General features: G+C 47.9%; 2 protein-coding genes across 2 annotated transcripts in view; one reads left to right on the plus strand and one right to left on the minus strand.

The window, feature by feature from the left end:
- Nucleotides 1-15341, plus strand: part of nudc (nudC nuclear distribution protein) — a 38646-nt gene extending 23305 nt beyond the window's left edge. Inside the window, exons 6-10 of the mRNA XM_078567247.1 lie at nucleotides 209-328; nucleotides 1608-1802; nucleotides 2162-2245; nucleotides 4962-5080; nucleotides 14229-15341. Of these exons, the coding sequence (XP_078423373.1) occupies nucleotides 209-328; nucleotides 1608-1802; nucleotides 2162-2245; nucleotides 4962-5080; nucleotides 14229-14280 (570 nt within the window). The 3' untranslated portion in view covers nucleotides 14281-15341. The remainder of the gene's footprint in view (nucleotides 1-208; nucleotides 329-1607; nucleotides 1803-2161; nucleotides 2246-4961; nucleotides 5081-14228) is intronic.
- Nucleotides 15342-21174: 5833 nt separating this feature from the next.
- Nucleotides 21175-25133, minus strand: LOC144696045 (keratinocyte differentiation factor 1-like). The gene is made up of 3 exons (XM_078567249.1): nucleotides 23636-25133; nucleotides 22432-22506; nucleotides 21175-21827 (listed from the first exon to the last, which is right to left on the minus strand). The coding sequence occupies exons 1-3, from the start codon at nucleotides 24753-24755 to the stop codon at nucleotides 21751-21753; spliced, it is 1272 nt and encodes a 423-aa protein (XP_078423375.1). The 5' UTR covers nucleotides 24756-25133; the 3' UTR covers nucleotides 21175-21750.
- Nucleotides 25134-26048: the final 915 nt, after the last annotated feature.

Here is a 26048-nt window from a genome sequence, read left to right on the forward strand (position 1 = left end):
ATAACTGTAGTGGTCACTCTGACCATAGTAGTCATCTTGTGACCATGTACGTTATAACAATGATTCTGTCTTTGTTCTGTCTGTCTTAATAGCCAAGCACACAGTTTTGAAATATTTCATATACATTTGTGAGAAGTAAGGCTTATACTGCTGCAGAGATGTGTCTTGTATTCTGACAGTCCTCTTGTGACCCCTCACTCTCCTGTAGGCAGAGTCTGAGTCCGATGGTGAAGAGGATGAGAAGGATAAAGGGAAACTGAAGCCCAATGCTGGAAATGGTGCTGACCTGCCAAACTATCGGTGGACCCAAACCCTCTCTGAGGTGGACGTAAGTGTCAGTTGCACTGATGTGTTCAGTTAGCACAGTACCACAGTGTTTGTAGGTCCAAGCTGGGCAGGAAATTATGTGACAAATATAATAGCTGCAGTAGAGGGGGAATCGTCATGGTGAGGTAGGAATTGGAGATCTTCACGGTGAGAATAAGGAGATAAATTTTGGCAGCGAGTTGGCTGATTATAAATTGGAAAAAATATAATTTGGGGTAAACTCCAGGATAATTTTACATTTAGCTGACTTGCATATTAGAGCAGTGCTTTCCAAACTATTCTCCAATGTGACTCCATTTTAACACTTGAAAATTAATGTGATCCCAGAGGATGCCAGCAAAAGCAGACAACAAAAAGCAGCATAGTAACATTCAGTATGTAATTATTAAGGTTTATGTATTATAGATCAAATTGTAAGTATGAAAACCTGAGTTTTTAAAGTACTTTGTAAAAATGTTACTTTATTTCTGCTTCTCAGTTTCAGCCAAGCTCTCCATTTCCATGGTTTCATAAGACTCAGTGAAGCAACTCTTCTCCCATCCTCCCATGCATACACCCCTTCCTAACCCCCTTCCTCACCACCCACTCAGCAGCCCCTCTTCCCAACTCCCTCTCCCTACACCCCCTCCCCGCCTCCATCCCCAACCCCAACACCCATTCACCACCCACCCACTCATTCACTCACCAGCCTCTTTCTCCTTCCCTGCTCCCCTTTTGGTTGCCTGAGAAACAGAGTCACTATTCTAGGCTAAAGGAGCCTGTTAAATGGGAGACAGAAGCAGAGATAGAGTTCATGGCTCAGCCATGAGACATCCCGGTTTCTCCTGCACTCAGTCAGTGACTGAGTTACACTTGCTTCTAGCTGCGCCAAGTTGGCACCCAAACGTCCCAGGCCCACTCTCTCTCACCGCTCACCGGATTTCTGATGCTCAAGGGTGCTTTGGGCTCACTGTCCACCCCTTGCTGTTTGATGACATCGATCCAGTGGGCCCAGGGCTGTCTCTCCGGCGCCTCCAGACTGGGTATTCTGCTATTCACAGTCACCACCATTGCTGCCTTGGAGGAGGGCCAGCTCATGACCCCATTGAGGGTTGCGACCCACAGTTTGGGAACCCTGTATTAGAGGGTTCCACATTGCAGTAAAAACTGTTACGAACCTGAAAGATTTGGAGGGGAGATAAATGGATTTCAGATGCAATGTGATAATTTAGGGTAAGATGGTTGGATTGAGTAACTCACTGTGACTGAATGGTGCTTATTTTCTTGTATTATGTTCTTAGCTCCTAGTTCCATTCCAAGTCAACTTCAGATTGAAGAGTCGGGACCTCATTGTGGAGATCCAAAGACGTCACTTGAAAGTGGGTCTGAAAGGCCACCCTCCCGTGATCGATGCTGAGATGTTCAATGATGTGAAGGTAGAGGAAAGCTCGTGGCTGCTGGAGGATGGAAAAAGCATTAATGTACATCTGGAGAAGGTGAGCTGGCATCAATGTGGTGGGTAGAGTGAAACCCCACTCATACCCCTGCCCATTGTGGAGGTTCCCATGCCCTGGCTCTCAACTCAGCTCTGGACTTGGGGAACGGGGTCTGCCCCTACACGGGGAAATCCATATGAGATCTCCACTCTGTGGTTGAGGTTTACAGTGGGCTGTGGGTGCAGGTTAACCTGAGGTTTCCTGTCTATGGGTGAGGGTTACACTGGAATTCCAAGTGGTGGCTGGGCGGTTTTCTGTGCCCACGAGACCTCTGGGGAACTCCAGTTTAATTGTACTCTAGCTGTATTTCTTCATGAACCATGTCAGCATCTGTGAGGATTTTCTTTTTCTAATTTCAGATCAACAAAATGGAATGGTGGAACAAAGTAGTGACAACAGATCCTGAGCTTAATACCAAAAAAATTAACCCTGAGAATTCAAAAGTGAGTTTCTATTTTTATGCTCCAATTCTGTCATGTGGAGAGATGGTGTCTATTAGTTGAGCACAGTGATCTTAAAGGGCTTTGTAACCATTTGGGCTTTTTGCAGCATGCAAACTGCCCTGTGCCAGTCTTGGCATTTTGACCTTATGATCTTTCACTCTGTGCTACACTGAATCATTGCAAATAGTTAATGCCTCCAATTGGGATGAATTTGCTTGCTGAATTTCAAAGGCATGGTCACTGTGATTCCTCTCAGTCAGGAAACTCGAACATACCATAGGTGAGACTTGTGTAGCAGAGGCTTGATTTACGATGAAACCGACTGAAATTAAGTCGTAGACTGATAACTATAAGCACAAACAATCCCACTTGCAGCAGATATAAAAGCTTCAACTTTGAGGCCATTCTCATAACTATTTAGGGGTACTGGCCTTGTCTAGTTGCATGCAAGGCTGTCCATTGCAGACAGTGCGTCTCCATCCCTTCACAATCACCTCGGACTCTTCCTATCATTGCCCTTCCCACCACGCCCCCACTTTCTTATTTACTTCTTGTCTCCCAAGGTCAATAACATTCACAACTTCTCTGATACTGAAGCAGTCCAGGCCCTCATGCAGCAAGACCTGGAAAACGTTCAGGCTTGGGCTGATATTCACACACCCAAGTGCCAGGCAATGACCATCTCCAACAAGAGAGAATCCAACCATCTCCCCTTGACATTCAATGGTGTTACCATTGCTGAATCACCTACTATCACCATCATTGACCAGAAACTGAACTGGACTACCGTGGCTACAAGAGCAAGTCAGAGGCTAGGAATTCTGTGGCGAGTAACTCGCCTCCTAACTCCTGAAAGTCTGCCCACCATCTACAAGGCACAAGTCAGGAGTCTGATGGAATGCTGTCCACTCGCCTGGATTAGTGCTGCTCCAACAACACTCTAGAAGCTTGACACCATCCAGGACAAAGCAGTTCACTTGATTGGCACCCCATCCACCAGCTTAAATATTTGTTCCCTCTACCACCGACACACAGTGGCATCTACAAGATGCATTCCAGCAACTCTCCAAGGTTCCTTCGGCAGCACCTTCCAAACCTGTGACCTCTACCACCTAGAAGGACAAGGGCAGCAGATGCATGGGAACACCGCCAGCAGCAAGTTCCACTCCAATCTGCACACTATCCTGACTTGGAATCCTATTGCCATTCTTTCCTTGTCGCTGGTCAAAATCCTGGAAGCCCCTCCCTAACAGCACTGTGGGTGTACCTACACCACATGGACTGCAGCAGTTCAAGAAGGTGGCTCATCACCATCTTCTCAAGGGCAATTGGGGATGGGCAAAAAATGCTGGCCTAGCCAGTGGTACCCAAATCCCTTGAAAGAATTTAAAAAAACAGTTTGTTAGCATCTAGGGGCAGACTTGTCAACAGGCAGCTTTACCTACCCCTGTAGATTTTAACAGTCTCTGTGCTTTTGGAATGCCTGCCTGTGATCCTGCACCAAGTCCCACTCACCCATCAACCTTGCATGCATTGGCTTTCAACCTTGCTACACATGCAATACCCATTCGACCCTTGCGTTTAAATCCCTCTGTGCTCTCACATCCTCTTCAAACTCTGTTCCTCTCTCATATCTTCCACCACTCCGTATCCTGTCACACCCACCAATAGCAGTTTGGTTTCAACCACCTAGGCCTCAGTCTTTGGAATTCCCTTCCTAAAACTCTCTGCCTACTCATCTTCCTTATGACCCACCTTTAAAACCCATCTCTTGGCTGAGGTATTGGTCTTCTCTTAATTTTCCTGTTTTTGAGCTCAGCATCTACTTTTCTTTGAGCCTCTGCAGAGCCTTAAGACATTATTCCAGATTAAGGGCTTTGTGTTAATGAAATGATCATCATTGTTCCATAGCGTCATGGCGGAATCAGAATTTCCTCCAGTTAAACATCAAGAAAAGCAAAGCTCTATGGTCCCCTACTCAAAATGCCACAGATCGTCAGCCAGTAGTAACTTTGAATACTGTATGCGGCCAAAGAATAGGACAAAGTCATAAATGACAATGTTACCTACAGACTCAGTTTCCACACTGCAGTCCTTACTAGCCTCTCAACCTTTGTTTGTATCCTGCCTCACAAAATCCTATTTGCTCAGCACCCCTATCCTTGCTGACTTGCAGTGGCTTCTTGTCCTCCAATAATTCAAATTTAAAATCTTTGCCCTCATTCTTATACTGAAATCTTTCCACAGCCTCCTGCAACCCTATGTCTGCAATCTGCTCCAGCCTTGTGTCCCCTCCTCATGCTCTCTGATCCTCTGACTCTGGCCTCCAGCTCATCTCATCCCCTTCCTCATTTCACCATTGACAGCTTTCAACCACCTCACCTCCTTTCTGGAGATCCCAATTTATTATCTGTAAAAGGGGCAAGAAGCAATGATACAATTCAGGATATAACATGTGGGTCTTCTAAAGTATAAACTATCAGTCTGATGAATTGGACTGGTGACATACTGTAATATATTAAACACATTGTCCCTCCTCTCTTATCTTGGTTAATTTGCAAACAGATAATCAGACTTATTCCCGTACATCCTTGATCATCCGTTTTAGACTTGTTTATCCTATCAAGGTAAGCCTCTACAGTCCTTTCTGATGAGTGCAAATCAATAGCGGTGAGTGGAGACCTGTTGAAAAACTTCTTGCTGTCTGTCCCCTTAGTTATCAGACTTGGATGGTGAGACACGGAGCATGGTAGAGAAGATGATGTATGATCAACGACAGAAAGCCATGGGACTTCCCACTTCAGAGGAACAGAAAAAACAAGACATACTGAAAAAGTAAGTCCTCCATTGCAGCAATGACAATGTCATATTTGATTAAGATCCATTGTACTGGCTTGTGTAACCAGTATGTGACTCACTGTAGCCAGGGAAAGTTGTTCTTGCAGAAATAGAGGGACTGTAGGAGGGTGGTGGCTGGACTCTGCTCAGGTTGGAGGGGACGGTGGGAAGGGGGGTAGGAACATACGAACAAAGGAACAGGAGTAGGCCATTCGGCCTGTCAAGCTGCTCTGCCATTCAATTAGATCATAGCTGATCATCTACCTCAACACCACTTTCTCACAATGTCCCATATCCCTTGATGTCATTAGTCTGCAGAAATCTATCGATTTCTGTTTTGAACATGCTCAATGATTGGAATTCTCTACCCTAGAGGGTTGTGGAAATTCAAAGATTCACCACCCTCTGAGTGAAGAAATTCCTCCTCATCTCAGTCTTAAATGGTCTACTCCCCTGAGTTTATGTCCCCTGGTTTTAGATTCACCAGCAAGTGGAAACATCTGCATCCACCCTGTCACACCCAATGAGGTCACCCCTCATTCTTCAAAACTCTAGGGAATACAGATCCAGCCTCCCCAATCTCTCTTCATAAGACAATCCCGTCACCCCAGGGATTAATCTTTATGGCAAGTATATCCCTCCTTGGATAAGGTGACCAAAACTGTACACAACATTCCAGTCACCCAGGTTCTATACTACTGCAGCAAGACATCTTTACTCCTGTATTCAAATCCCCTTACGATGAATGCCAACATACCATTTGCCTTCCTAATTGCTTGTTGCACCTGCATGCTAACTGTTAGTGACTCATGAACAAGGACACCCAGGTCCCTTTGTGTACCAGCACTTCCCAACCTCTCACCTTTTAAGAAATATTCTGCCTTTTTTTTTCTACCAAGTGAATAACTTCAAACATTCATTTTATATCCATCTCTCATGTTCTAGCTCATTCACCTGTCCAAGTCCTCTTGAAGCCTCCTTGCATCCTCTTCACAACTTATGTTCCCACCCAGTTTGGTGTCATCAGCAAATTTGGAAATATTACAATTGGGTCCCCACATCCAAATCATTTATATAGATTGTGAACAGCTGTGGACCTAGCACTGATCCTTGTGGCACCCCACTAGTAACAGCCTGCCATCCTGAGAATGATGGCAGGTTGTCCTGTGGGGGATGGGGCTGGGAGTGGAGGGTGAACCAGGCTAGCAGCTGAGGAAAGGAGGGGGAACAAAAGTTCATGCTACTTGTACTTCTTGATGCTGCTTGCGGGATCAGCACACATAGATTAAAACAGCTTTCTGATGAGCATGGGATATTGTGTTGGCGAACCCGGGTTGGTGGTGTCTTCTTGGATAGGGGAGCTGATGGAATGTGTGGGGTATGCTCATCTCTGGTCTGGAAGATGTTGATCTGGTCACTTGTGTTTATAGTAATGAATGATCTAGGGTGTTTATGAGGGCTGTGTAACTGTGGAGCTTAGGAGGGCAATGTAGCTATGGTAGCAGAATAATTATAGGAGATGGAGATTAGGTGAGTGCATTTTGCTGGACCTGTGTTGTTTTTCTGGTGTCGCTTGTGTGTGTCTTTGGTGCTCTGTGATTTGGTAATGGTGTTCATGGAATGTGGTGATCGAGGATGGAATTGGTGTGCAAGTGAATGAACCACACTGCGGTACTTATACTGCGATGTGAAGTGTGTGAGACATACGCACTTGTACTAGTTTGTGGGGTATGAGCTCACATGTATTCATACTGGAATCATGAAGTGAGAACCTGAGAACATCTACTGGAGTGTGAAGTATGATGTCTAATCACATTGGTGTAACAATGTTCCCTCTAGTTTTTTTCCATCCATATACAGAATGAATTTTATGTGCACCAGTATCGAGCTAACATGTGGGAGTGTGCCACCAGTAGAAACAAAAACCTTGTCTCGTTTATTCTTTATTCCTTCACATTGCATTCAGTTGGCTTCTATGTAGACATCATGCTTCATCTGGACACATCTTTTTGTTTCTTTACTATACCCAATCCTTTCTAATATATTACCCTCAATCCCATGAGCTGTAATATTGTCTAGCAACCTGTTGCATGTCACCTTATTGAATGTCTTGAAAATATGGCCATGGTTCTCATTGGTTTACAGGTTCTATAGGTCGCCAGTTGTAGTATCTTTATCCTTGTTTTCAAATCCCTCCATAACTTCTCCCCTCCTAAACTTTTACACCTCTCCAGTCTGGCAATCACCACCCCACCCCACCCCCTGAGATCTGGCATCTTGTGCATCCCTTTTTTTAATCACACCCACCATTGGCAGCTGGGCTGGCTAGGTCCTAAACTCTGGAATTGCTTCCTTAAAACTCTCCTTCCTTCTACCTGTCTCTCCTCTAAGACATCCTTAAAGCTTACTTGTATGACAAAATGTTTGGTCTTCTGTCCTAACACAATCTTATATTGCTTGTTATTTGTTTAAAATTACTCCTGTAAAGTGCCCTGGGATTATTTTTACTACATTAAGGTGCTACATAAATGCAAGTTTTTGTTAATGTGGCTGTCACTGGGCAATGGTTTCTATAGGTGTGGCTCTTGCTCCTTTCCGGTTGCAATGGCTGACACTTTCCCCCATCCCCATGGTCCAGAGGCGGTGCAAACCTATGACATTTCCCATTCGCGTTGCAGATCAGCAGTCAAAGCAGCACATTCTGATCCGTTGAGTGCTGATACCATGATTGGCACTAATTGTAGGACCATGGGAATGTATTGATGGTGTCTTTTGTGGATCGTTTCCCAGTCAGGTCAATACTCATGTTGCAATGTGCTATTTTTCAGGTTACTCCCTCTCCTTGATAGTCAAAGATTAATGAAGCTATGAGCTGTGACCTTGTTTTCAGTCTGATTGGGGCGGGGGGGGCATGCAGGAAGGTGTTGTAACAGCAGAATGAATCCATCAGCAGATTGCTGAATACTGTCTCTGGTCTCTGCAATCATGCAGTTTGAACTGTCTTCACTTTGCAATAGATCAAAAATCTTTCATTGGACACATTAGAATCTGGATTTCTGTAGAAGGATTAGAACTCACACAATAAATATCAAAACAAAAACGGAATGCTGGAAATACTCAGCAGGTCAGGCAGTATCTGTTGAGAACGAAAGTGTTTCAGGTTTGGATCCTTATTGGAACCGAAAACAATGCAGCAGAACAGCATTTAAAAAAGAACATACACAGGCATGTGCACATAGACACAAGGAGGTGTGATCTTCGGCTGCCCTTTGTGGACTGGGGGAGGGGGGCAGCCCAGATAGAACCTCCTCCTTTCTTCCTACCCACCTGATGCCTCAAACTCACCATCTCTACCTCCTGCCCCCTTCCCTAACCTGCCCAAGTCTCCGAACGTACCTGTTTCTGGGGATCCTTTGGGCCACCTTTTGCTTCCTTGTTCCAGTCCTGGTAGCACCCACTAATGCACTCTTGGTGCTGTCAGGACTGATGGAGCTGCTAGCCAATTGGATTGGCCGGTAGCTCCCAAGGATGGGACTCCCTCCCTGGTAAGGGGCAGACCAGCAAGGAGCAGGTCAGCTCCATGCTGACTTTGCATCCGGGGGAGGGGGGCGGGGGGTGGCAGCCAGCTGCTCCCACCCACTATAATATTCAGCCCAAAAAGCTATTCACATTCTCTTAGAACTGAGACAGCTTAAAGAAGTTCCAGAATGGCATACAGGAAGTGGGCCACTCACCTATTGGGTAAGGACAAGGACAAGGGTCCTTTACCCATGCCTGAAGCAGATGTAAGGTTTTTTGTAAATAAAGGACCTAACTCCTGTTTCAGATCCCCACTGGCAACATTGGTTTGCCTCAAGGCAGCCAGTGTAGCTACACAAGGCTTAAGGATTATCTGCAGCAGAGAAGGTGAGTGACTCACCTGTAAACTGAATTCCCTATCGTCCCCCACTGTCTTCCTCAACTGCAACTTGCAGGCCCAAGGCCCCAATCTTGGTGTGTACATGTTCCCTCCCATCCAGGTGTCCTCAAACAATATCTATCCCAGCAGCAACCTGCAGTTTTTCATCCTGCTTTCAATCCTCCACTGTGAGCCACAGATCAGTTGGCTGTGGCCCAAACTCCCTGCACAGTCTCCTCATGTAGCACTGACTCCAAGGTCTAAGGCCCATTATCCAGAGCTTCTTGGATCCTGTCACTCGTGGATAGGGTACTTACCCTGCAAGGGGTAACTCCTCAAGGGGCCTCCTGATTTTCTACACTGCTTTTTCTTTTGCTAGCTCTCTCAATCTATTCACTTGTGATAATCTCCAGTTTTGATCATTTAGCTATCTCTTGTTTTGCACTTGCACTTTGCATTATTACTCTCTACTTGTTTCTTTCCTCTTCCTTCCATTCATTTTAAAATGCTGTTCATCTGGAATATCCTCTAGATTTGTGCACACAAAGCAGTGGCCTGTAACTTCCGGGCTCCAGGGTGTTGTAACTGGCAGGTACCACAAAGAAGTGGTGGGGAGCCCCACTCCACCCTCCCGTAAGTCCCCAGGTAAGAATTGCCCAGGAAGTTAAAGCTTCTGTTGGGCAATTGCCCTGCACTGGGAACCACCTGAAAGTACGATTTAAATAACAAACTTTGGATGTTCTGATTGTCTTGCAGCAATAGTTACCCAGGAAAAGTTAGAAGAATTATAACCATTTCTAACTCTTGGGTAACTACAATACTGATTTTTCTGACCTCACTCTTGCCCGCTTAACTTAAAACCTACCTTTTCCCTGGCATCTGAAAGTGGCTGGACCTCTAAACTTACCTGCCTAATGGCGGTTAGTGCCGTAAAAAGACGGTGTGGCATCCTTACCTTTGATGCTGCAGCCCTCGACTGAAGGCCTCAGCAGCACACTGCCCTACATAGTTCTCACCCGGCTTGAGTCGGAAGGTGGGGCAAGCAAAGGAGTGGTTGAATTCCAGGTAGGAAACTAGGGGTGGAGTGGCAAGGGGGAGGCAATGGCATAGTGGTATTGTTGCTGGACTAGTAATCCAGAGACCCAGGGTAATGCTCCGGGGACTCGAGTTCAAATCCTGTCGAGGCTGGATGGTGGAATTTGAATTCAATAAAAATCTGGAATTAAAAGTCTAATGATGACCATGTTGATCATTGTTGATTGTTATAAAAACCCACCTGGTTTACTAATGCCCTTTAGGGAAGAAATCTATCATTCTTACCTGGCCTACATGTGACTCCAGACCCACAGCAATGTGGTTGACTGAAATGGCCTAGTAAGCAACTCTGTCTATCACTTGCTGCTTATGCTGTTTGGCACACAAGTAGCCCTGTGTTAATAGCTTCACCAGGTTGACACCTCATTTTTAGGTATTCCTGGTGTTGCTCCTAGCAAGCTCTCCAGCACTCTTCATTGAACCACTAGTAAGCCACCACAAAGTCACAAAAAAGGAATGAAACCGACGGACCACTCGGCATTTACCTAGGTACCGGAAACGACAACAGTCGTTTCCTCTTGTTGATCCTACAAAGCCCTCCTTACTAACATCTGGGGGCTAGTGCCAAAATTGGGAGAGCTGTCTCACAGACTAGTCAAGCAAGAGCCTGACATAGTCATCCTCACAGAATCATACCTTACAGATAATGTCTCAGACACCACCATCACCATCCCTGGATATGTCCTTTCCTACTGGCAGGTCAGACCCAGCAGAGGTAGTGGCACAGTGGTATACAGTCTGGAGGGAGTTGCCCTGGGAGTCCTCAACATCGACTCTACCCCATGAAGTCTCATGGCATCAGGTCAAAAATGAAGGAAATGAAGGCTGATTTACCATGTAATGCCCTCCTTCAGCTGATGAATCAGTACTGCTCCATATTGAACATCACTTGGAGGAAGCACTGAGGGTGGCAAGGGTGCAGAATGTACTCTGGGTGGGGAACCTTAATGTCCATCACCAAGAGTGGCTCGGTAGCACCATTACTGTCCCAGCTGGCCAAGCCCCAAAGGACATAGCTGCTAGACTGGGTCTGCGGCAGGTGGTGAGGGAACCAACAAGAGGGAAAATCATACTTGACCTCATCCTCACCAACCTGCCTGCCGCAGATGCATCTGTCCATGGCAGTATTGGTAGGAGTGACCACCACACAGTCATTGTGGAGGCTATATCCCGCCTTCACATTGAAGATACCCTCCATTGTGTTGTGTGGTATGACCACTGGGCTAAATGGGATAGATTTCGAACAGATCTGGCAGCTCAAGACTGGGCATTCATGAGGCGCTGTGGGCCATCAGCAGCAGCAGAATTGTACTCGAACACAATCTGTAACCTCATGGCCCAGCATATCCCCCATTCTACCATTACCATCAAGCCAGGGGTCAACCCTAGTTCAATGAAGAGTGCAGGAGAGCATGCCAGGAGCAACACCAGGAATACCTAAAAATGAGGTGTCAACCTGGTGAAGCTATTAACACAGGATTACTTGAGTGCCAAACAGCATAAGCAGCAAGTGATTGACAGAGCTAAGCGATCTCACAACCAGTGGATCAGATCTAAGCTCTGCAGTCCCGCCACATCCAGTCGTGAATGGTGGTGGACAATTAAACAACACAGTGGAGGAGGAGGCTCCACAAATATCCCCATCCTCCATGATTGAGGAGCCCAGCACATCAGTGCAAAAGATAAGGCTGACGCATTCGCACCAACCTTCAGAGAGAAATGTCGAGTGGATGATCCATCTTGACTTCCTCCAGAGGTCCCCAGCATCACAGATGCCAGTCTTCAGCCAATTCGATTCACTCCACGTGATATCAAGAAATGGTTGAAGGCATTGGATACTGCAAAGGCTCTGGGCCCTGACAATATTCCGGAAATAATACTGAAGACTTGTACTCCAGAACTTGCCACACCCCTAGCCAAGCTGTTCCAGTACAGCTACAACACTGGCATCTACCCAGCTATGTGGAAAATTGCCCAGGTATGTCCTGTACACAAAAAGCAGGACAAACCCAACCTGGCCAGTTATTGCCCCATCAGTCTACTCTCGATCATCAGTAAAGTAATAGAAGTGGTCATCAATAGTGCTATCGAGCAGCACTTGCTTAGCAATAACCTGCTCACTGACGCCCAGATTGGGTTCCGCCAGGGCCACTCAGCCCCTGGCCTCATTACAGCCTTGGTTCAAACGTGGACGAAAGAGCTGAACTCCCGAGGTGAGGTGAGAGCGACTGCCCTTGACATCAAGGCTGCATTTGACCGAGTGTGGCATCAAGAAGCCCTAGCAAAACTGGAGTTAATGGGAATCAGAGGGAAAACTCTCTGCTGGCTGCAGTCATACCTAGCACAAAGGAAGTTGGTTGTGGTTGTTGGAGGTCAATCATCTTAGCTCCAGGACATCACTGCAGGAGTTCCTTAGGGGAGGTGTTGGCGTAGTGGTACTGTCACTGGACTGGTAATTCAAAGACCCAGGATAATGCTCTGGGGCCCTGGGTTTGAATCCTGCCATGGCAGATGGAGGAATTTGAATTTGTAGTGTAGTGCGGTGTATTTGTAGTGTAATGATGACTGAAACCATTGTCGATTGTTGCAAAAACCCATCTAATTTCCTTTAGGGAAGGAAATCTGCTGTCCTGGTTTAGCCTACATGTGACTCCAGACCTACAGCAATGTGGTTGACTCTTAAATGCCCTTTGAACAAGGGCAATTAGGGATGGGCAATAAATGCTGGCCTTGTCAGCGACGCCCACATCCCATGAATGAATTTAAAAAACGGTTGTGTCTTTGGCCCACCCATCTTCTGCTGCTTCATGAATGACCTTCCTTCCATCATAGGGTCAGAAGTGGGGATGTTCGCTGATGATTGCACAATGCTCAGCACCATTCGCAACTCCTCAGATACTGAAGCAGTCCACGTCCAAATGCAGCAAGACCTGGACAATATCCAGGCTTGGGCTGACAAATGGCAAGTAACATTCGCACCATACAAGTGTCAGTCAATGACCATCTCCAACAAGAGAGAATCCAACCATCGCCCCATGATGTTCAATGGCATTACCATCACTGAATCCCCCACTATCAACATCCTGTGGGTTGCCATTGATCAGAAACTGAACTGGACTAGCCATATAAATACTGTGGCTACAAGAACAGGTCAGAAGCTAGGAATCGTGCGACAAGTAACTCAACTCCTGACTCCCTAAAACCTGTCCACCATCTACAAGGCACAAGTCAGGAGTGTGATGGAATACTCTCCACTTGCCTGCATGAGTGCAGCTCCAACAACACTCAAAGCCTGACACCATCCAGAACAAAGCAGCCAGCTAGATTGGCACCACATCCATTCCCTCCACCACTGATGCACAGTAGCAACAGTGTGTACCATCTGCCAGATGCACTTTAGGAATTCACCAAGGCTCCTTCAACAGCACCTTCTAAACCCATGACCATTACCATCTGGAAGGACAAGGGCAGCAGATAGATAGGAACACCCACCACCTGGAAGTTCCCCACCAAGTCACTCACCATCCTGACTTCGAAATATATTGCCATTCCTTCACTGCCGCTAGGTCAAAATCCTGGAACTTCCTTCCTAGCAGCACTGTGGGTGTACCTATACCACATGGACTGCAGTGGTTCAAGAAAGCAGCTCACTACCACCAAGGGCAACCAGGGATGGGTAATAAATGCTGGCCCAGCCAGCGAAGCCCACATCCCGTGAATGAATAAAACAAATCTGACTCTATCACTCTGCGGAAGTTCAGGCCCATTAACTCTGATGCCACCTGATTTGCTGAGAATTTCCAGCATTCTTCGTTTTAGATTCAGATTTCCAACCTCAGATGTGTACAAGTGCCCATTGTTTGAAAGAACTTTGATCAATATCCTGCTGTCTGACTACAGGTTGTAGCATGTGCTGCCTCAGTCAATAGTCATCCAAAGCCCATACTTTGAGCTCTGCTCTACAGAGTTAGCTGGTCTCAGTGGAATGGGGTGGGCTGGTGGGTGCGGGGGCATACTACAAATCGAGCTTGGTGCCTCTAAATCAACCCTGAGTCTGATAGTTCTCCCTGTTAAAGATGCTCTATTATCGTGAACTGTTGATACGTTGCGTCATGTAAGTCAGATCTAATTCTCCTGTGCCACACTCTGCAGGTTCATGGAGCAACACCCAGAGATGGACTTCTCAAAGGCCAAGTTCAGTTAAAAAAAAATGTGCGTCTTCCCTGGAGCTGAAGGGGATAATCGGACTGTTGGAAGATTTTCTGCAGGAAGGACTCCCTTTGAGCACCGCCTCGTGCTGTGCAACCTAGTTTCTGAACTCATACAACATTCAGGTTATTCATTGTGCGGAGAGCAATTGTGCACCTGACACCTGCTGTGCAGTTACCATGCTGACATCCAGCTGCCCATTAACCATATTATTGCATTTTCTGGCTGATCTCACGTGACAACCTGACCACCTTTTGGTGTTGCCAGTTTCCCAGACTCGCTTTGAACAGAATAACATGTTAACTACTTTTGACTGTTTCTTCTGGTGATTGCCAGATCACTGAGGGAGATGTGAAATGTGTGTTGCTACCACCACATTCACCATTGTCTCTACAGGGCAATTCTGATAATCTCTCTGTACATATATGTTTGGGGCCCTTATGTAATTTTCAGTGTGAGAATTTAATCAGCATCACGCTAAAGACATTATATGAAGGTCCCACCCAGAACTTGCTCGATGGTTCTTTATTTCCTCTTGCTACCCACTGGGTTCAAATTGGTCTTCTGTGTGTCAGTAACTTATTTTGACCAACATGTTATGCAAATGAACCATATTAGAAACTCCCCCTTTCACTCCACACTGAAGCTTTCAGTGAGTGCTATGCAAAACCATACCTGCTGATTAATGGAAATAGGGTGAGTTTATGTTTCACTGAGTGTTTCTTGCTGGTTACTTTGTATACACTCTTGCCTAATCATGTCCATATCGGCACACGTGCTGCTTTCAGATGGGCTACTTTGTGTTCGGTTTTGAAGTTGTCTGGTTGACTGAACTGCCATGCAGTGCCAGGTGAAGGCCAATGTGTTGTAAATATCAGGATCATTGCTCTCCATTTCCTTATCTCTGTTTCCAGGTCAGTAACAGGGTGGCTAGATAAATCAGCGAGCACAGCGCTGGCCCTCATGGAGCGTGGTTTATGTTTATTTTTAATTTGTTTGCATTTATGCACTTGAACATGATGTTGGAATTCATTTCTCAATAAAGTCGAGCCACTAGCTGTTGTGTTGCTCTGGTTCATTGTCCTTGCATTAAGCTGCAATTTTCAGCAGCAACACATTAACTTAAGGCTGTGTTAGTGCCACAGACACACTACTACAAAGGTCTGATTCTTAAATATTCTATTTCCAGCGCAAGAGGAAAATGCTGCATAGGAACACTGACCTCTTGCCTCTGGAGCCTGTGTTTAGCTTCATGCTGACTGAAACATCTGACTAGATTCTTGTTGGGAGGATCTTAACTGAATGTTTTGCGGTGAAAACAGGCTAAAGCAGAGATTCCCAAACTGGGAGGGAGGGGATAGAGGGACTCATGCTAAAGGGGGTGATTGGGAAGTGTGAGTTTAAAAAAAAACCAAAGTCCCTGCCTCCAACCCCTCCTACAATCTATCCCACGGCTGCCCACTGTCAACACTGATCCACAGCCCACCTGTCCCCAGCTTAATACAGAGAATGCTGTTCTATCTTGATCAGCAGAGTTCTAGATCAGATGTTCTGGTAGCAATTTCTGCTAATTAAATCAATATATTTTCACTTAAAATCTAAAACTTGTTTATATTTAGTATGAATTATCTGGCACAATAGACTAGATTTTAGACAATAGTCAGAGAGGCTATCCTTTCCAGAAAAAATTATCAATAGCTGTGGTTCGCTACAACGGGGAACAGGATTTCTCCAAGGGAACGAAACATTCTACAAAGTGACAGATCAAAAATTGGAAAGTATGGACCTTGTATTGGGTGTATTTGAACAGCCCAGAATTTACTTTAATGCTGTAGGTTGAAGCTGGTGTTAAAATAACAAGGTCATAAAGTTCAAGCTGAAATCTCATCATCAGGTTTCATTGCAAAACTTTACCACAAGTGACTGCAATTTTCATTTTAAAGTATAGGACAGAACAAAAATGTTAATGTTTAACAAAATTATACATGTCAACCGTAATTTTAAGTATTCCATCTCAACTTGCGCTCTCTCCTGAGTTCACTGCCCTCCTATCATTCCTTAATATTTCCCTCTATATAAACTTTCCTAACCCATATTGACAGCCATACCCTCATGCAGCCTCTACTCCCACCATGTTACAGATGGGACCATCTCCAATCACTTCCACCTACTTCCTTCCTTCCAGATCTGGCTAGACCACAAAAGCATTATCAGGTTCTGCTCTCCCCTGCTAAAACTACTCACTACTCCAGGATCATCTTGGAATGCAAAGATTAATCCCTGATCTCTCTGCCTTAAACCCCACCCCCTGCCAGCTCCAATAAGTACAAGGATTTTATGGACTTCTTTGTCACTAAAATTGAGATCTTCTGTTGCTTCCTTTCCTTTCCCATGTGCACTAGGGCAAACCTCTCAATACTCTACCATGCACTAGCCCTAAACCATACCTTTCCACAGTGTCTCTTCCATCTCCGATCATGCCCTCTTGAAACACACCTTGTCCTTGAGACCAAACCTACTCCCCACCACAAGTCCTGACAGCCCCTCGCTGCGCCTCCCATGTACTGTCCCCCTTCCATTCAAATCTGTCAACATCACACCCTCCTCAAACACCTATTCACCTTTCCAACCTGCCTTTGCTCGTGAACCTGCTGTCACCTCCCAAATTTGTGCCCACTTTTCCCACAGCTTCACGTTTGAATCCCTCCAGATGTTTGCCCCTGCCACAGCAACGGTCCATTTAAAGTTATAAATGATGTCCTATGTGACAGACCATCATAACTATCCCTCCTCATCCTCTCGACCTGCCTGCAGCCTTTGACATGTTGACCATGCCATCCTCCTAAAACACTTCTCCCTTACAGCCTCCATTATCCGGTTGACTAGAAACTGCCCTCACCTGTTCTATTCCTATCTGTCCAGCCGCAGCCAAAGAATCTCCTGCAATGGCTCCTCTTCCTGTTCCTGCACTATTAACTCTAGAGCTCAAGCACCAATTCATAGCCCCCTCTATTTCCTATCAACATGCTGCCCTCAGTGACATCATCTGAAAGCACATCAAGTTTTGCTTGTACACAGACAACTCTCAGCTCTCCGTATCACCTCTCAACCTCATCAATTAAGCAGTTCAGAGAAGGTTTTCTAGACTAATACCTGGCATAGGCAGGTAGTCTTGAGGAAAGGCTGGAGAGGCTGGGCTTGTTATCTATTGGATTTTAGAAGAGTAAGAGATGACTTGATTGAGACATAAGATCCTGAGGGGTCTTGACATGGTGATTGTGGAGATGATGTTTCCCCTAGTGGGAGAACCTAGAACTGTTTAAAAATAAGGGGTCGTCCATTTAAGACAGATGAGGAAAAACCTTTTCTTTGAGGGTCATGAGTCTTTGGAATTCTCTTCCTCAAAAGGCGGTGTAGGCAGTCTTTGAATATCTTTAATGCAGGGGTAGCTAGATTCTTGATAAACAAGGGGGTGAAAGGCTGTCAGGGGTAGGCAGGAATGTGAAGTAGAAATTAAAATCAGATCAGCTGTGATCTTATTGAATAGGGGAGCATGCTTCAGGGACCCAGCGGCCTACTGCTGCTCCTAGTTTGTAGGGCTGGTCAATGTAAATGGTCACAGCAGATGAAAAAGTATTTTTTTATTATTCTTTCATGGGACGTGGGCATCACTGGCGTGGCCAGCACTTGTTACCCATCCCTAATTGCCCTTTAACTGAGTGGCTTGCTAGTCTATTTCAGAGGGCAAATAAGAGTCAACTATATTGCTCTGGGTCTGGAGTCACAGGCCAACCGGGTAAGGATGGCAGATTTCCTTCCCTAAAAAACATTTGTGAACCAGATGGGTTTTTAACAACAATTGATGACAGTTAATGGTCACCACGACTGAGACTAGCTTTCAATTTTGGGCTGCAGGAATGTTTCCAGTACAAGCCAATCTGTGACATTTCACTTAACCGCAGTGAACTTGGATAGGGTATTTGACCATGCAGTATAACTGAGCCCACAACCTACAAACATCCTTAAAGCTCAGGAGCAGGAATCCTCCCTCACCTATGTGTGCTGAGATCAACTGCTGCATCCTGGATCAGGTCAGTTAATTGTAGATAATAGACTGAAACTGGAATCCCTGCTCTGTACAACTCAGGCCACACCAAGTGGAACCTTTAGCCATTAAGCGTTGGGGAAAAATTGAGGTTGATTAACAAAACTGGAAGGATCCATTTAGTTTAGGACCTGAAGCCCACAGGCAAACACTGACAATTGAAGAACAGGGTCTTGGTTGCATTCTATTCCTAACAGATTGCTGGTGTCTGGGTTCCCACTGTGAGAACATTGAATAAATTTCATATAGAAACATTCCAATTTTTCTCCAGGCCTGAATGACCATAACATGGGCCACGAATTGACATTTTGTCCTGTGATTGTTATTTACAGGAGGCTATTTTTACATCATCTGTTGCAGTGTGCTCGCTACATTGACCCATGTGTAACCAGTGTTGAAAGTTCGAACTCATTACTGTGGCCTTGGGTTAATCTGTCACCCGCATACCATTGAACTTCAAACAGTGGGAAAAAAACAACTTTGATTACTTCCTTTGGTAATCATTAAACAAACGCTGCAGTTCCCAACAAAGAGTTGTTAGCAATAACCCACTAACATCAGCCATCAGAAGGATAAGCAGCCTGTCACTCAGGGACAATGCCTGTTGTCCCCACAGACTTGCACTCTAATTTCATCGCTACCTAGAATTCTTCATGGCCCTTACTCCACTACTCACCCACAAACCATGCCCTATCTAACCTCTCACCTTAATCCAGCCTATCCAATTGCATTAAATCCTTACAGCCCAGCTGCAGTTAGTATCTAACCATAGCTAGACTTGTGCCTGTGGGCAACTCTGCCTCATCCAATCCTGCCATAATGAGCAAACCATAACCACATCTCATTCACTTATTCTCATGGGACCCCCAGCACCCCTCTTCCACCTATACTTGCAGGCAGGATTGATCCATATTCTTATCCATACAGCATCAGTGAGGGGGGTGGAGGGAGGGAGGGGGAAGGGGGGTGGAGGGAGGGAGGGGGAAGGGGGGTGGAGGCAGGGCACGAGGAATACATGCTCAACAACAGACCAAATTCTATGAATGTGGGGACAAAATAACTCAATAAGAATGAGTTGAGACTGTGGCCCTGGACTTAAGTGGCTGCAGAGAATCTTTGCTGACTGGAGAAAGAGAGTGCAAGGTGTGGGCTGAGGATACAGTTAGAGCTTGTTGGGTGAGACCATTGTGAGATATGAAAATGAAGATGTGTTGCCTAGGGCAATGGAAGCATTGAGGCACACAGGGTACAAGGGGCTGCCATATTGGGAGATTTGGAACAAATGAACAATAATACAAACAATTCCATTGGTTGTTGATGTATATATCCTGCTGGCAATGGGAGTAGTATGAAAGATTTGAGAAGACTGAGATGTAGACAAGGTGGTTAAAAGACACCAATTTAAATGGAATATTAAATGTAATGCAGCCAAGTGATTACCTGTCAGAATAAGGCAGATCAATCAAAATGAGTGAAAAGTAGATTTTACAAAAAAGGAAGCTTTTTTAAAAAAAAGTGACCACTATTTTTAAAAAAATCTTACATCTACACCCATCTCGTCAACCTTTCCCACTATAAATCCCTTGGTCCATTTATAGTGAAAACTGTCCAGGTAAATAGTCATGCTGTAATTACACCTTTCCATGAGTGGCGGCGCTGTTGAGTTTACATTTTACTTTCCCTGACCCTGTTCCAATATCGGCAAACTTTCCAGACTGGTCTCTGCTACATTTACTCAAACTGGGTTCACAGCAGAGTCCAGCTTATACGAGGTTCTCAATTGAAAGCACAAAACAGAAGCACCTCTTCATGTAAACCATTAGGTAAAAGAATTAAAAACTAAGTGGATTTAAAAACCCTACAGATATAGGATTAGAAGATGGTGAAAGCAGAAATTTGTTTCTCAAGTGTCCCCCACAGTTTACAGCACAGATGGATTAATGTATCAGGGAGAAGAGTTTTGAGGGTTATCATACCGGAGGGAAGGGCTTCAATGGGTTAACATACCAGAAGAAACAGGCCTTAGTGGGTCAACGTACCAGAGGAAAGAGGCCTCAATGGGTTAACGCACCAGAGGGAAGACTTCAATTAGTTAACATACCAGCAGGAATGGTTTTGATGGGCAGAGTGGCTCACCATAGGTTTACAGTGCTACCTGTCTGCACCGAGAGGCAGCACCACTTGGTCAACTACAGGGCTCCTCTGCCCCATCCCCCTCCCAGGATAGTTTCATAGCCCCTGCAACACAAACTTTCCAGTCACTATCTAGTGACTTATCCTAGTGGCCAGTCCACCTGAGTGTGGCTATACAAGATATTGGACTATATAGGGCATCGCAGCTAAGCCAAATCCTGCCCTCACAACATGGCAGGGGACAAGGTGGAGGAGGAGGGTGATTCGGGAGCAGCTTGAAGCCAGTGGTGTTCCCCACAAGGTTAGATTAATGGCCTCAGCCCAGTTGGAGGATGGACCCCTCTCCTGGTCTGTGGTGTTCAGCAAGTTGCTGACTCCAGTCAGTCTCAGACCCTATTCTATCCTGACAGTGCAGCTCCAAAGACAGTGGTCCCACAGGCACCGCTTACACTCAATATTTTCTGAGGCCTCACAGTTGGTCTGCATTGGAAGACTCGGCCAATGGAATTCTGCATCAGTGACTTACCTAGGTCCTCTCCAGAATGGAGACTATGTGAGGGGGAAATTGAAATGGGGTGTCACTGTGGTTCAAAAAAGTGGTTTGGGGGAGGAAGAGGGGATTGGGGATTGAAGCAATTTTCAGATTGCAGACAAGGTTCCAATTTTTGCTTTAATATGAAAGACAACTTATTAAAATCAATGTTTCTCACCACAATTCACCATCTGGTTCAGTGATGCAAAACAATGTACAAAATATGCAGTTAAAGTAACTGTACAACCTCCACTCCCACACACCAATCCTCCCCAGTATTAAGACAACACCCAACCTGGAGAGGGAACCTGTGACCAGTTCCTTATTTACAGCAGCTCCTATCTCGTTGGCACCCAATGGGCTGTGATAAGCCCCCCACCTCACTGACCCTCAGCACTGAGCTGGGGCTCTCCTCATCTGCAGTGGGGCGGGGGTGTGGAGCAGATTGGAGGGAGATTGGCCACCCCCCTGGCTAACAGCACCATGCTCGGATATTGGAGACTGAACTCAGAACCAGAGCAAATCCCCGGGTGCAGGGGGTGGGGCAAAACAGCTTCACAGTGAACAAGAGCCGATTGCACTCCAAACTTTCCTTCAGACCCAGAGTGTCCGACCATGTAGCGACCATTCCAGACCCACATCCCCCAACTCCCAGTCCGGTTATTCTTAGCGTGGGCGGGCCTTGCTCTCCGACCTTAGAGATAGACTTTGAGCAGCGGTGCTCCTGATGAATCAGTCTCCGTATCCTGAAGAGAATCGTCTTTTTGCAAATCTAGTGAGAGAGAGAGAGGAAACAGTGAGTATCAGTATCTCAATGGAGGTCTGTGCCCTGGGGTTGGGATGTGTGGGTTGGGTGGGGTTCACGCCCACAAGGTTGGAACAAAAATCATGGGGGGAGGGGCTCACAGCAAATCTGGAGCAACAACTCAGAACAGTGGCAGGACATTGACCAGTACACAGACTGCAGAGAGTAGAGGGAATAAGAGATGACAGCTATACACACTAGGGGATGGGGGGCAGAGCAAGAGCAACATGAGGTGGGGGTTGGGGGCAGAGAGAGGGGATGTGGAAAGAGGAAGGGCTGGGTGCAGAAAGCAGAGGTGGTGGGGGCAGAGGCCCAGACATAGGGACTGAAAGAGAAAAGGACAGGAAAAAAAGAGGGCAGCATAATTAACAAAACATCTTCAAAAATGAAGTGAAAAGCAGCTTCCTGCCCACTCACTCCTGCAGAAGCACAAATCCTGCAATCTGGGCAGTGATGAGGAACAGGACTCCAGGCTGAAATAACATCGTCGAACCCAAATTAGAAAATTTTGTGTGTGGAATTCAGCTTTGAGGAGTTCATTTCCCCCACTTCAACCGTATCTGGGAATTACCTGGAGAAGGCAGGCCATGCATTTGTCTAGCTTTCAAATCGAGCGGGTCCACAACCGAAATCTCCAGGTTAAGCTCTAAACAGAAACAAAATCAGAAATCACAGTGTTGCAATCACAACATATTCCAGCCAAACCCCAAATAACACCTCTCTCTCCAGCAGCCCCCACACAGAAACAACCAGCGTAGCCCAAGCATCCAGTTCAACTCCAGTAGAGCTGCAACCCATCCCTGCCCCCCCCCCACGCCACCCCCAAAAGTGGACCACAGCGCATCCCTGTCTTCCCCCGCTGCAGCTCATCCCTGCTCCCCCCAGTGCAGGTGCAGTGTATCTGCCGCCCCCTCACCCCCCACCCCCGTGCAGCCAAACCACACACCAGCTGCCCCAGTGCAACTCCAGCACATCACTCGTCCCCCTCCCAGTGCAACACCAGCATATCACTCGTCCCCCCCAGTGCAACTCCAGCACATCACTTGTCCCCCCAGTGCAACTCCAGCACATCACTTGTCCCCGCCAGTGCAACTCCAGCACATCACTCGTCCCCCCGCCAGTGCAACTCCAGCACATCACTCGTCCCCCCGCCAGTGCAACTCCAGTACATCACTCGTCCCCCCTCCAGTGCAGCTCCAGTACATCACTCGTTCCCCCCGCCCCCCCCAGTGCAGCTCCAGCACATCACTTGTCCCCCCCAGTGCAGCCCCAGCACAGCACTTGTCCCCCCCAAGTGCAGCTCCAGCACATCACTTGTCCCCCCCAGTGCAGCTCCAGCACATCACTTGTCCCCCCCAGTGCAGCCCCAGCACATCACTTGTCCCCCCAGTGCAGCCCCAGCACAGCACTTGTCTCCCCCAGTGCAGCCTCAGCACATCACTCCCCCCCAGTGCAGCTCCAGTACATCACCTGTCCCCCCCAGTGCAGCTCCAGTACATCACCTGTCCCCCCCAGTGCAGCTCCAGTACATCACCTGTCCCCCCAATGCAGCTTCAGTACATCACCTGTCCTCCCCAGTGCAGCTCCAGTACATCACCTGTCCTCCCCCAGTGCAGCTCCAGTACATCACCTGTCCCCCCCCAGTGCAGCTCCAGTACATCTCCTGTCCTCCCCAGTGCAGCCCCAGACACATCCCTAGCCCCCAGTGCAGCCCCAGACACATCACTTGTCCTCCCAGTGCAGCCCCAGACACATCCCTAGCACAGCTGCCTCACCTTCACTGGGTAAAATCGTCTCTGTTTGAGGTCTGGGGTCAGCAGAGGTCAGAGTGACCAACCTTTCCTCGCCGGGCTCTCCCTGCCAGCGCTTCTTATTTTTCTTGGGTTTGCGGGTGCTGATCCGGACGATCCCCGTCACGATCCGGCACTCGGCGTCTTTCTCGTCGATCTTGTAGTCCTTGGTGATGCTGTCGATGAGTTCGCTGATCTCGCTGCTCCGGCTGATGAAGGTGGTGTCGGAGGTGCACTGGGCCAGCATGTCGATCTGGTGCCTGCTGAACAGCTCCAGCAGCTTCCGGCTGATGTACTCGTCCAGCTCGGCGCTCGACATGGAGACGTTCAGCTCGCAGCTCTCGGGATCCTCCTCCAGGAAAGACGACGAGGGGAACTCATCGGAGACGCGCCTGGGGGAGGCGGGCGAGGCGCGGCCGGGGCTGTCCAGCCGCGGCGAGGCGAGGCGGGGGTCCTTGCGGCACGAGTCGGTGGGCAGGGTCTGGCTGTTCCTCTTCCAGACCACCTGCTGCCCCCGCAGCTTGACGTCGTAGTAGTTAAAACTGCTGCCGGCAAGGTTGGCCTTCTTCTTCTCGGGGCCGGGCTCCCAGTTCAAAGCCGCCCCGCGCGCCGGGTTCTCAACGTACCTCAGAGCGTGGCTGGCCGCGTCCTTGGCGCGCGCCGGCGGCTCGGCCGGCCCGGCGCATGCGTCGTAAGCCCCGGCGTCGGCCTTCCGCGCCCCGCAAGTGACCACGCAGCAGAAGACGGCTTTCACGGCCCGCCAGGGGACGCAGGGCACGCAGGTTCCCAGGCCGCACCACTCGCACGCCCCGCCATCCCCCGGGCTCTCGGCCGAGCCCGGGATGAACCCGATGTTCTCCGAGTGGCTCCCGTCGGAACCCCTGGCGGCGCCGGCCTTGCGGTGCTGACTCCCCGCCGGCGGCTCGCCTCCCTTCCTCCCCGCCCGTCTGCTCTCCAGCGCCGAGCCCTCGTCGACCTCCAGGCTGAGCGAGTCCACCGAGACCGAGACGGGCGGCAGGGCCCGGGGAGTCACCGGCCCCAGCCCCAGCCCCAGTCCGGGCTGGGCCGCGGGCTGGGCGGCAGCTTTCCACCGGGTTCCTTGCATGGCTTGGACCGAAGGACCTGTGGGACAGAAAGGGGGGAGAGAAACTTCACTCAGCACGCTTGCACCTCACGGGGGTTGGGGACCCAAGCCAGGGACATTACCAAAGGGCAGGCAACAACATGTCTGTGTGGGGGCTCCTGAGGACTGAGGGAGTGCTGCACTGTCAGAGGGTCAGTACTGAGGGAGTGCTGCACTGTCAGAGGGTCAGCACTGAGGGAGCACTGCACTGTCGGAGGGTCAGCACTGAGGGAGTGCTGCACTGTCAGAGGGTCAGTACTGAGGGAGCACTGCGCTTTCAGAGGGTCAGTACTGAGGGAGCACTGCGCTGTCAGATGGTCAGCACTGAGGGAGTGCTGCACTGTCAGAGGGTCAGTACTGAGGGAGCACTGCACTGTCATAGTACTGAGGGAGCACTGCACTGTCTGAGGGTCAGTAGTGAGGGAGCACTGCACTGTCAGAGGGTCAGTACTGAGGGAACACTACACTGTCAGAGGGTCAGTACTGAGGGAGTGCTGCACTGTCAGAGCGTCAGTACTGAGGGAGTGTTGCACTGTCATAGTCAGTATTGAGGGAGTCCTGCACTGTCTGAGGGTCAGTACTGAGGGAGCACTGCACTGTCATAGTCAGTACTGAGGGAGTGCCGCACTGTCAGAGCAATTGGGGCAAAAGGAGCAGCAGCAACAGGGGGAGGCGAGGGGTAGATCCCGGGGGTGAGAGGGAAGAGGGAGGTGGCAATTAATATCCTGTAAGCGCTGTGAGCTGCTGCACATAGTCAGAAGATGGTCAGTTCCGAATGTGACATACAAGACCCAGGCGTGAATTGTAGGGTGGGGTCTGTGGAGCCACTCCAGAGTACCAGGTGCTTCTGCTTTTAGTCAACTGTTGCAACTGACTGCAAGGGCAGTTATTAAAATAGATCAACACAATATAAGAATAGTCAGTGAATATTTCAAAAGTGAAGGCATGCATGACCCACCCATATTGAATTCTTTGAAGTAACAGAAGTGGACAAGGGTAATGCAGTAGATGTGATGGCCCAGAACTTCCGACCTCAAGAAGGTTGTACCTGGGAGGTACCCAGAAGAAGCGCTGGGGAGTGTCTCCCGCCCCCCCAACCCCACATCCACACACCCACACCCGTACGACCCCAGGTAAGTATGGGAATTGACTGGGAAGTTCAAACTTCCGATATACAATTACCCTGCACTGGGAACCATTGAATTTAAATTGGAAACTTTGGATGGTTCCAACTCAGCAGAATAGTTGCCGAGGAAAAGTTAGAAGGATTAACTC

Source organism: Cetorhinus maximus, chromosome 21, assembly GCF_964194155.1.
Source record: "Cetorhinus maximus chromosome 21, sCetMax3.hap1.1, whole genome shotgun sequence".
NCBI classification, from domain to species: domain Eukaryota; kingdom Metazoa; phylum Chordata; class Chondrichthyes; order Lamniformes; family Cetorhinidae; genus Cetorhinus; species Cetorhinus maximus.